The 11,903-nt window shown below is 39.1% G+C and overlaps 1 protein-coding gene across 1 annotated transcript in view; it reads right to left on the bottom strand.

Annotated features, from left to right (window-relative positions):
- The window catches only part of LOC114904402 (dihydrodiol dehydrogenase 3), a 14,299-nt gene extending 2,700 nt beyond the window's left edge, over positions 1 to 11,599 (bottom strand). The window contains exons 1-7 of the mRNA XM_029238299.1: positions 11,389 to 11,599; positions 8,901 to 9,068; positions 7,932 to 8,048; positions 6,697 to 6,774; positions 5,847 to 5,969; positions 3,254 to 3,363; positions 2,162 to 2,327 (exon numbers count right to left, since the gene is read on the bottom strand). Of these exons, the coding sequence (XP_029094132.1) occupies positions 2,162 to 2,327; positions 3,254 to 3,363; positions 5,847 to 5,969; positions 6,697 to 6,774; positions 7,932 to 8,048; positions 8,901 to 9,068; positions 11,389 to 11,472 (846 nt within the window). The 5' untranslated portion in view covers positions 11,473 to 11,599. The remainder of the gene's footprint in view (positions 1 to 2,161; positions 2,328 to 3,253; positions 3,364 to 5,846; positions 5,970 to 6,696; positions 6,775 to 7,931; positions 8,049 to 8,900; positions 9,069 to 11,388) is intronic.
- Positions 11,600 to 11,903: the final 304 nt, after the last annotated feature.

Below are 11,903 nucleotides of genomic sequence, written 5' to 3'. Positions count from 1 at the left end.
CACACACACACACACACACACACACACACACACACACACACACACACACACATACACAGCTTGCAAGGCATCAATCCCAAATCTTTCTAAGTGAATTACTTGTGACAAAAAACAAACAAACAAAAATCTTTTTCCAGACAAAGGGACAGTTGGACAACCTGGAGAAAATACTCATACTTGACCAAACATTACACTGATTTTTCATTCCCAGCACCCCTAAGTATGACACAGCTTTGAGCTTAAGCAAGTATTGGAAGGAGAACCCCCTGCCGTGAAAACCTATCCGAGAAGCCGATATCAAACTTACTCATTCTCTATGAATAAATTGAACAAAAAAGATTATGTAAATGCCTTTGTAGAGAAAGTTATGAAATGTATTTAAAATATTAAAGAACACCTAAATAATTAGAAATTCATATCATAGTCATGGAATGGAAATCTCAATCTTAAAAAGAAATCAGTTTTCTCTAAAGTGATCTAGTGTTTCAATGCAACATGAACCAAAGACTTAAAGATTTTTTCTTTTGTAGAAGTTGGTAAAGTGATACTAAATTTCATATAAAAAAACAGCTAGTCAAGAGCAGCCAAGACAGCCTTAAAGAAGAAAAACGTACCGTTCTTCAAAGCAAGACTTATTTTCCACTACAATAAGACAGTGCAGCAAAGTAATTAGCTAACTAGAAGAAAGAGGCCAGAAATGTACTTATGGACACTTGATACATGGCCGAGTTGACAATGAAAATCTGTGGGAAAATATGGACCTTTAGGTTTCTATTTAAGTATATGTATATATATATATATCCATTTTCATGTCATATTAGAAAATCAGTTCCAGGTGTATTACAGGGCTAAATTTGAATGGAAAGACAAAAACAAAATTTCAGGGTAATATTTCCCTGTCCCTTGAATTGGCCTGACCTGTAACTTGCACTGGACAATGAAATTTGCCAGAAGAAGTGGCGAGTCAGTTCTGAGCCTAGACATGACAAGGATTTTTTTTCCCACTCATTGCCTTGGTATCATACTACTGTGCTGAGATGAAGACCAGGTTAGTGGCCACAGTCTAGCCGACTATACATGAAAAACCGTATGGAGAAGAGGGCTGGCTCCTCTGACAACATCCAAATCCACCTGCTAAAGCAGCACTGCCTAGCTGCTCTGCATTTGACTGCAAAGACATGAGAGGGCCCAGCCAAGGAGAGAACAGCTTAGCTGAATGAAGGCTAATTGTCATACCACAGAATCATGAGATGCGTAAATGATTTCTGCATTAAACCCCTTAATGGGGGCGAGTTTGCTGTACAGCTATAGTTAACAGTATAATAATCGTCTCACACATATAAATCAAAAGACAGACAACCTAATAAAAATGGACAAAGTCTTGAACAGGAACTTCACAAAGGCAGAAACTCAGGGAGATTAGAAGTATGAAGATGAAACTACGTTACTATTCAGAGGAATGCAAAATAAAACCATGATGACATGGAGGTTGAAGATCACTGCTGTAATCTGTGTGCTCCCCAAATTCATATGTTGGAAAACTCACTTCTAATGTAATGATATTAGAAAGTGGGACCTTGGAGTAGCGGTTAGGTCATGATGGTGAAGGCTTCATGAATGAGATTTAAATAATATCATATATCATATAAGAGACTCTGAGAGCTCCGTTGCCCCCACTACATTAAGATACAAGGAGAAGCCTGTGACCTGGAAGAGGGCCCTCACGTGACCACACAGGCACCCTGATCTCAGACCTCCAGCTTTCAGAACAGTGAGGAACAAATTTCAGTTGTTTCTAAACCACCCAATCTGTGGTATTTTGTTATAGCAGCCCAACTGTCTAAGAAAATCACAATTCAATTTCATCAACTGAGAATAAAGAAAATAAGATATCACTTGCAGGGTGACAGAATAAATTGCAGATGTAATGCTGGAACTAAAATCTCCATTTTCTGTCCAATCTTAATCCTATCCAGCCATGCCACCTCTGCTGTTGCCACAGTAGGAGGAGAAAACCATTAAGAATATACATAAGGCATACATGCACGATAAATAACAGATAAATCATCTTGGCCCAAAGATAGTCTTGAGAGCTGGACAAAGAATGACCCTCATGAAGGATATTATTTAGACCCCCTGTGCCCACAGCCCCACTCATCACCTGCATGTTCTCTTTGATCCGCTTCTTATTGTAACTCTTGGCCAGGACCACAACCCCACGTTGCATCTGGTAGCGAAGGGCAATCAGTGCTGGGGTTTGCTTGTGCTTTTTTGCAATGGCACAAAGAACTGGGTCCTCCAAGAGAACTGGGTAGCTTGAGTTCACCCTGGAAGGAAATTCAGAAATGCTGAAGATCTGAGACTGAGTATTCAGCTTGTTAGGAGGCTTCCCAAACAGACCAAGTAGGTCCACTCTAGACAACTGCGTCTCAAAATGTGGTTCATGGACCAACAGCATCAGTATCACCTGGGACCTTGTTAGAAATGCAAATTCCATGGCTTAACTGCAGACAAACTGAATCAGAAACTCAATTGTGGCACCTGGCAATCTATGTTTACAAAGCTCTCCAGGTCATATGGATGCATGATTGAGTTGAGATCAATGCTTCCACAATCATGGTTTTTTTCTGTTTTACATCTCAGTGGCTGTTTTTATTCTCCAATCACAGCCCCAAAGTAAGTACCAGAGCATGAAAGGAGAAAGAGAAGGAAAAGACCAGGATACTTTTTAGTTTAATTTTCTCAGGTATTGATAAAAATTGAGTAGTCTCAAAATGAGAACTATTCATTTCATCATTACTTACAGTGTGCAGTACTTCTACAGATGTTTACAAAAATGGTTCAAATTGTAATTTTTTGGATCATGATAGACCTGGGAGTTATATGTTATTATCCTGATTTTATACATAAGGTAAGTGAAGCCTGGAGAGTCTATTACTAGTAATGTGTTCCTTAGGTAATAAATAAGTAAATCATGACTTAAGCTTATGTCTTAGGTCTCAGCTGGGGGATTATATATAGATTTTAATACAGACACGTGTTATTGATCAATCTACAACAGGACACATATAATATAAGAAAATTGGCTGGGTGATGGGAAGACAAAAGAGAAGGATTCCTTCCATCCCTCCCCTTTCTCCCCCAAGCAAGTTGAGAGTTATCTCCAGAGCATTGAGTACGGTATGACTAAAAATATTTCATCAAAAACTGAATTTTAGGTAAACTCTCCATTGTCTTCATTAGGGTTCATTACCAATCTTTTAATCGTTGGGATCCCAGAGCACCATAGGCAACAAGAACAATATCGTTTGACTTGCAGAAGTCCAACAGTTTGCTCTGATTGAGATAAGGATGACATTCCACCTGTAGAAGGCCAACATAGAAGAGTTTCAGAATATATGAAATGGTAATGTAAATATGACAGAGAAATGTTAGAAGTTAAAAAAATCTAAAGAAAAAAACTGTGTAACATTAAACTTAAACTGGAAGTATCAACATCAAATAATGATTTTTTTAAAAAAATACATTTTATATCTCTGTCCCTGAAAAGGTAAAAAATAATGACACTCCTGAGAACAAGTAACTCTAGGGACCAGATCTCAATTACTAAACACACTACCAAGAGACACGCCTAATTCCAGATCTGAGACAGAAAAACACCTGTTTGAGTCTTGGACATCAAATTTTGCAAAGAATTTGCTCCAAGACTCATGAAGAAATGTCTGAAGCACTAAAAGAACCAGTTTGATGGGGATCCCACTGGAGACATTTGGGTAGATTTGAGCATCAAAAGGAATAATGAATAAAAGCAAATGTAACACTGAGAATAAATAAAAATCCCTGAGTCCCAAGTGATGAAAGAGAGAAAGAACAAAAATATTTGCCTCCACTGATGGTGATTATTACAATAAATCCTTTCTCAGAAACTGAGAATTAAGGGGAAGGAGTTAAGTTTTTACCCTGTCTTATAGGAATAAGGTATTTTATGCTGACTTAATGATAGAATTTTACTTTTGCAATAAAATGTCAGGTAAGAAGATCAAAAAGAGTATTTAAGCTGAAAATATTGAAAAACATCCCAATGAAATAACTAATTCAGGTGAAAGTCATTGATGGATTCTCAACCATTATGTGAAAATTTGGGGAGAATCTAACTTCCCCAGATGACTAGGTAATTTCAACAGGGAAAATACACATTTCCAAACAAAAAATCTAGCTACCACTAGCTTTACCAGGAGAACAAAAGTGCCATCATTCACAATGGGACAAGCTGTCATCACGTGCTTCCTACTGGGGTGCATTTGAAGGGCACAACATGCAAAGGACGTGTTCTTGTCAAATTGTTTAACCTTAACGTAGTAAGGAGTTCAGATCTATCTACTCATTTACAGGAATTGAGAATAGAGAAACAAATTAACATCACAAGATGATAGTCTGATAAATCTATTATATTTGTCAAAAACCTGTCTGGATATCATGGTTAAAAAAAATGATTGAGTGACCACCATGCTAGGTTAAAAGAGCTTGAGAAACATGTCTCAAAGTGATATGTGAATTACAATGAGATTCAAGTCAACAAAATATTACATGGATATTCTCTATCATACCCTTAACTTTGCTAATATCTGAAAATTTTCACAATGAAAACTTGGAGGCAAAATTAATGCTAAAATCACATTAATTTTTAAACTTTTATAATTGAAAATGTTGATGCTGTATATAGATATATATAAATCTTGAATTTTACAAGCTACTTTTTCTGTAGAAGACTCTTACTCCTTGACTTCAGGTTGTACTTGTGGACATTACATTATATGAAATACAACAGTCACAGAAAAACAAATATTAATATCTAAACTGGTCAAACTCATAGAATTAAAGAGTAGAGTGATGGTTGTCAGGGTCTGGGATCAAGGAGAAATCGGAAGTTTCTAAACATGGGTGTGAAGTCTATTACTCAAGATGAATAAATTCTAGAGATATGCTGTACGGCGTTGTCCCTGCAGTTAACAATATTGTATTACATTGTATTGTATAGTATTGTATACTTAAAATTTAAGAGGACAAATCTCTAATTAAGTTTTCTCACCATAAAAAAGTAAAAATACAACAAAAAATATACGAGCAAAAGATCAAACAGAGAAAAAATGTGTTTAAACATTTAATTTTACGGTGGAAATCAATGGGAGAACCATACCAAGACCGAGTAAATCACAAGGTCTGCTCTAATTCCTGAGTGACTATTTCATCTACTGTTAGTATCACCATAAGACATTAACTTCACCCTCTAACCTGGATGAATTTCATAGTCTCCAGCAAGTTTTTCTGTACTATGCTTCCTGTTGAAGATCTCTAAAAGCAGAGACACTAACGCTAAGGACTCAGGCACCTGAACCCCACACAAACTCTTAAAACCTCAATGAGATCTCATTCTCGCTCTTTATTTGCTTTTCATTCCGTGTTTTCATGGCCTTCCTACCTGTACACAGTTCCCTCCAAGGCACTTTCACCATCCAATTTCTGGTCATCCTTTACAGCTCAGGGAAATGCCACCTTCCTCTAAGGTCTGGGTAACTATTCTAACCCTCCTTCATCTCCTTTACCTTCCCTAAATTCCTACCCACAATTTAGCAGGAAGCCCTCCCCATCTTTTCCACCAAGACTTTATCACACAGAGATACCATTCTGGGTTCTATTCATGCCCTTCCAGACAGAGGCTCTGCTCTCTAGAATCTTCTGTCCCACAAAGGTAGGATGAATAGGAGGGGAAGACAAATAGACATCTGGCTCTACTACAGGAAGGAGGTTATGAAGAGCAGAAAGGAGAGGAGACGGAGGCTGCTCACCTGGTTGCAGACAGGCTTGTACTTGAGCCCCGGCTTGTTCAGGATCTTCTCCAGCTGTTTGCGGTTAAAGTTGGAGACCCCGATGGACTTGGCCAGTCCTGCGTCCTTACACTTCTCCAGGACCTGGGGGGGAACGGGGTGGTGAACATGATTTGCAATGGGCTATAGAGCAAGAATAAATGCTGAGAAAATGCTAACAGGGTCACCTGTCAAGAATTAGCATGGATTATCAAGAAGAAAAAAGGGGAAGAAGGTTGTGACACAAGAATAAGAATTACGGGGCTTCCCTGGTGGCACAGTGGTTAAGAATCCACCTGCCAATGCAGGGGACACGGGTTTAAGCCCTGGTCCAGGAAGATCCCACATGCCGCGGAGCAACTAAGCCCATGCGCCACAACTACTGAGCCTGCGCTCTACTGCGAGAGGCACAGAGCCTGCGAGCCACAACTACTGAAGCCCACATGCCTACAGCCCATGCTCCACAACAAGAGAAGCCACCACAACGAGAAGCCTGCACACCACAGTGAAGACCAAACGCAGCCATAAATAAATAAATTTATAAAAATAAAATAAAATAAGAATTACTGCCTCTTCCTTAGAAAATCCCAGAAGAAGATATATCACACTGAAGGAAAGAGATGCTTACCTTCACTGTCCCAAATTCTTCTCCGTTCCTCTCTGTGAACATTTCAGCAATGATTTCGTCCACACCACCCCAGCATAACAGCCCTTTAAAGTTCATGAACTGCTGAATCTGATGGTCCACAACCCATTCTCACAGGTGGAAGAAATGAAGGGGGTTCCCCCTCTCCTGGCTTCCTCCCCTGGGCTCTCTCCTCCACAGACTCACCTCCCACGTGCGACAGAGATCCACTGTGTCAAATATCATTTTTCCATTTTCATCTTTGGGAAAAAGTTCCTCCCCTGGCTGGAATAGAATAGAAGCAGTCATTTTAAAGATGTCACTAAATAATTTCCCCACACTTAACCAGGCTGCCAGGCACATCTAGGACCAGGACACTAAACATCCATGAGGTAGGTGTAGCAACATTCTAGATCTCTTACACTTACTATATTTTTAATAAATAGAATTTTCCTAGGTCCCAAAGAGGACTCAGAGTGACTTATGTAAAGAATGGCAATAAGTTACATGGCTTTATTTCCAGAAAAAAAGTGCAATCTTGACTTAAGCCTGACAATCCGATTTCCTTTTCCCTCTGAACATCTGATAGCCCTAGGGCAGGCACATGAATCAGCAAGGCTCTTTTTAGGTTAATATGGAATGTGGAAGATCCAGACGTGCTCTCAAATGTTAATGACCATGGGCCTTGAACTGATCAAGGTTAATTTGCCACCGAAGGAAAATGTTGAGGTAAAAATAAAGCAAACCAAGAGTACTACAAAGTTAAGGGACAGAAGAAAAGGAGACACTTCTGAAGAGTACTGCAAATCCTTAAATCTATCCATGGCTGGGACTTCCCATCTACATAGTCCAATAAACTCTTTTGCATAGGGTAGTTTGAGCAGATTCCTGTAACTTCAGATCAAGAGTTCTACATAATGCAGTTCTTAATGGCTAAGTGCAGTCTACAAAACTCATTGTGAAGACAGCCAATGGTGTAGGCAAGGTCTCCCAAGTCCCTATAAAGGCTGCTAGGTTTAGACCCACCCAGAGAGAGCACCACCAACTCCAGTCAATTTGAAAGGGTGAAAGAGGAGATAAACTTATCATGTTCAAGTGTAAGGCAGCTTCATTGCTCACCACTGCTGCACCAAACTGTGTGTTCATGAAATCCCCAAGAGGCCCAGGACCCTGTGTTGAACGCGTCTATTTTTATTTCCTCAAGTTTTTGAGGCAGAGGATGTGAGATTGTTGAACTCTTTTCTCTTGGAGGCATGGAAAGAAAATTAAGGATTCAAAGAAACCCAATAAAAAGATAATCAGAAATTATGATTTTGGGAATTCTACTCTAGTGTTATCATCCCTACATCTTACTAAGAAAAATCTGAATTCAACCATCCATGCAAGTTGATAGATATTCTCACACAAGAAATAAAATAGACGTGATCACACAAATCGCAAACCTTCAGAGCCGCTGGAAAATGAATAATATAGAGATCAACATAATCCAGTTGAAGATTTTTCAGTGACTTTTCCAAGGCTGGTTGAACCAACTCTGGTCGAAGGAAAGTGGACCAAAGCTGCAGAGGTTAAAGAATGGGAGCTATGTTAAATTAATGCCTTAGGTAATTTTGTTTTTCTTCTTTCACCTAAAAATTAGACATTTTTCCTGATTAGAAACAGATGACCACAGAGGAAAACCACTCTGTTTCTTTTTCAGTTCCATTTTTGATCTAACCAACTCAAGTAAATTTTATTATTTGATTGATTTTATCATCAGTACGTCATTCACAATAAAAAGAAATGATCCAAGAAATAAAAAGTATTATCAAATAATTACCATACTCATTATCTGAATTATGTTTGATAGAGTTTAAAAGCAGTTTACAGACTTAATCTAATTCTATCAAAGAATCAATCCTCTCAGGAATTAGTATCTGTTTGTTTACATAACTGTAGGAAAAGTGCTTTGAACATATTAATATGAGCAGAACATAATTCAAGACACTTTTGCTAGAACTTGTGTAATATACAAACTGCCTCTCCTATTGCTCTCTCTCACTGATGAACGTAAGAACTGAGATTTAGAACTTGAAGAAATTTTAGAAAGTCCCCTAGATGATAAGGAAAGCTATAATCTGATCACAGTTCTGTCTGATTCATTAGCCCATATGAAATAACACAGCTCTGGTCTAGGCTCAGAGAAGTAAAGTGACTTTACTTTAAAATTAAAATTTGAACACAGCAATGATGAGAATGCCACCATCACTCTCATTTTCTTTTTGGATACCAGATTTAATATACAAATATGTGTGAAAAAAGTTATACCAATAAGCACAGTTCACCAAACAACTACTGGTCCTATTATATAATTGTCACCTGTGCACAATCACGTTGCACACATGTGCACACTCACACAACACACACAGCACCTTTGAAGTGTAGAATATGTCTTCTCTCTTCACAGTGCCATCTGCAATCTTGCTGCGAATGGCCTGTCCAACCTGCTCTTCATTTTGGTACAAATGAGCACAGTCAATATGGCGGAACCCAACATCAATAGCAAATTTGGTGACCTCCAGAGCTTCACTCTTAGGAACCTACATAAGCAACAAAGGTAGTAGTTGGATATCCACAGGATTAAGAGATTGCTAAGACACAAGCTTTGATCTTCCCCAAAATCAACTTTTCTTCATGCCTTTGGTTAGTTCTGCATGTGTGGTGATGAACGCATAACAGTTTCTCTCAGTGTTCCTGGTAAGTAATTAAAGTTGGACATCCAGGAAGTCCTTCAATCCCAGGCAATCACTGGTTCATCGCTGACATTAGAGGTCCCCAAGACCACCTCCAGTTTCAGTGATTTTCTGGAGGAACTCATAAGACTGAGCATAAAGTTGTAGTCATGGATATGATTTATACAGTGAGATATTTTAAGCAAAGTAAACAAAGGTATAATGTTCATGGTACAAAGCATCAAGAAACAAGATGAATGCTTCTGAGAGTCCTCTGTCTACCAGTGTAGCCACACAGAACACACCAAATAAAAACCGTATCTATTCAAGTTGTACAAAGTGATGTTTTCATATAAGTATCTATTGTGAAATGATTTACCAAAATCAAGCTAGTTAACAGATCCATCACCTCACATAGCTAACTTTTGGGTGTGGTGAGAATACTTAAGATCTACTCTCTTAGCAAATCTCAAGAATATAACCCATTATTAACTATAGTCACCATGTTGTACATTAGGTCTCAAGAACTTATTCATCTTATAACTGAAGGTTTGTACCCTTTGACCAATATCTTTATATTTTTCCCAGCCACGGCCCCAGCTTCTGGTCACCATGCCTCTATGCTTCTATGAGTTTGATTTTTTAAGATTCTACCCATAAAGAGATCATGCAGTATTTGTCTTTCTATGTCTGGCTTATCTCACTTAGCTTAATGTTCTCTGGGTTCATCCATGTTGTTGCAAATGGCGGGATAACTTCTTTTATAAGGCTGAATAATATTCCATTTCTTTTTATGTGATTCAGAATCTTTTCTTTTTCAAGGAGGTAGATACTTGGTTTAACTGTCCTTTGTTGGGTCTAGTCCTGGTTTTCCTTAAATGTACGGGCATTCGGAGATGTACCCAGGAATTAACCAGCGAGCTTCAGGAATAGCCTGGACCCTTCCCTCCCCTCATCCTACTTTATGCTGCAAATTAAACATGCCCTGGGGCTTCCCTCATGGTGCAGTGGTTAAGAATCTGCCTGCCAACGCAGGGGACACGGGTCGGAGCCCTGATCTGGGCAGTTCCCACATGCCGCGGAGCAACTAAGCCTATGTACCACAACTACTGAGCCTGCACTCTAGAGCCCGTGGGCCACAACTACTGAAGCCCACATGCCACAACTACTGAAGCCGGCATGCCACTACTACTGAAGCCGGCATGCCACAACTGCTGCAGCCGGCGCACCTAGAGCCCGTGCTCTGCAGCAAGAGAAGCCACCACTCGCCACAACTAGAGAAAGCTCACGCGAAGCAAAGAAGACCCAACGCAGCCAAAAATTAATTAATTAAATAAAAATAAATAAATAAGTAAACATGTCCTGTCTTCAATCTCCAAAGTGTCTCTGAATACTTCCTTCTGTTTTATAGATGAAAAAGGTGAGACTCAAAGTTTAAGGACCAGTTCTTTGTCATACAACTATGTACTCCAAAGACAAGATGGACAGCAAACTTTCTGGCTTCCAGTCTAGCAAATTGTCCATTTTGCCCCTCTTACACCCAAGCACTGAAGATTATAGTTTAATAAAAAATATATTACAAAAAAACAAGAATTGAAACCTTGCCCTATAAGACTGTAGCTTATCCCCTCAAGTGATATTATATATTCCATTAGAATAACTTTCCAAGCAGAAACAGAAAAACAAGACAAAACACAGGCGGAGCGTTTCTCGTCTGGCACCTAGCAGGCACAACACAGTAGAAAAGCAATTCTCTCCCATTATTTTTCATTCACCTCATCTTCAGGACCTTTTACCTCAAATACTTCTTTTCAGAAAGAGGAAAGAGTTCTTGAATGAATGAAACATACAGAGAAACCACACAATTGCAATCACCCTCAAAGCAAAGCAGCTGACAGTCAGTGTTCTTGATGGCTGAGTTTCACCTCTTCTGCCAAGCTGGGAAAGAGACAGACACTGGAGGGAAACCCAGAATAATCGGTAGGTGACCACAGCTTCAAACCCTGATGCCGAGGGAAGACTGAATGCTTCCTCCCCTTTCACAGGGGTTGGTTCTAGCCTGGTTAGTAGAACCAAGTGACCCTCCCAGAGTCGCACAGGAACTCAATAACTTGACAATCTAAGTCCACTTCCACTCACGTTACATCCATTTTCTTTTCTAACCCTAACCCCAACCCACAAATATTACCTCCTCAGGGGCATAGGTTCCAAATCCCAGAATGGGAATGAAGTGGCCATCATTAAGTTCCAGACACTGGCATTTGGGGTCCATTGCCTGTTGCTCCTCTGACTAAGCAGACTCTGATTTTTTCTTCTGCCCTCACAGGCTGTGAATAACAGGAAGGTAACACCCCAACTGTACTGACCAATGTTAGCAGAAATACTGCAGGAGGAGCATGATTAAATCAGTAGCCATGGAGTAAGGAATATTTGAAGGCAATTAACTTGTTTGGGTTTTTTATCAGAATAATATTAAGTATTGTATAATGATTAATAAATCACTAATTGCTTGGAAATATTTTACCTCATATTTTTAATAAGTAAATTTACAATTCTGGATCCACTTACATTACTGTAAATTATTGCATGGGATTTGCTGAACAATTATTGACCATATGTTAAGACTAGAAACCTCCACATACCAATCTTTTTGGTTTTTCTAATTATGAAGCCCAATCTTGACCAAACGTCAGTTGAAACAAT

This window comes from Monodon monoceros, unplaced genomic scaffold (genome assembly GCF_005190385.1).
Source record: "Monodon monoceros isolate NGI ecotype Baffin Bay Population unplaced genomic scaffold, NGI_Narwhal_1 Super_Scaffold_21, whole genome shotgun sequence".
NCBI lineage: Eukaryota > Metazoa > Chordata > Mammalia > Artiodactyla > Monodontidae > Monodon > Monodon monoceros.
This window is presented reverse-complemented; position numbering and strand designations above follow the sequence as displayed.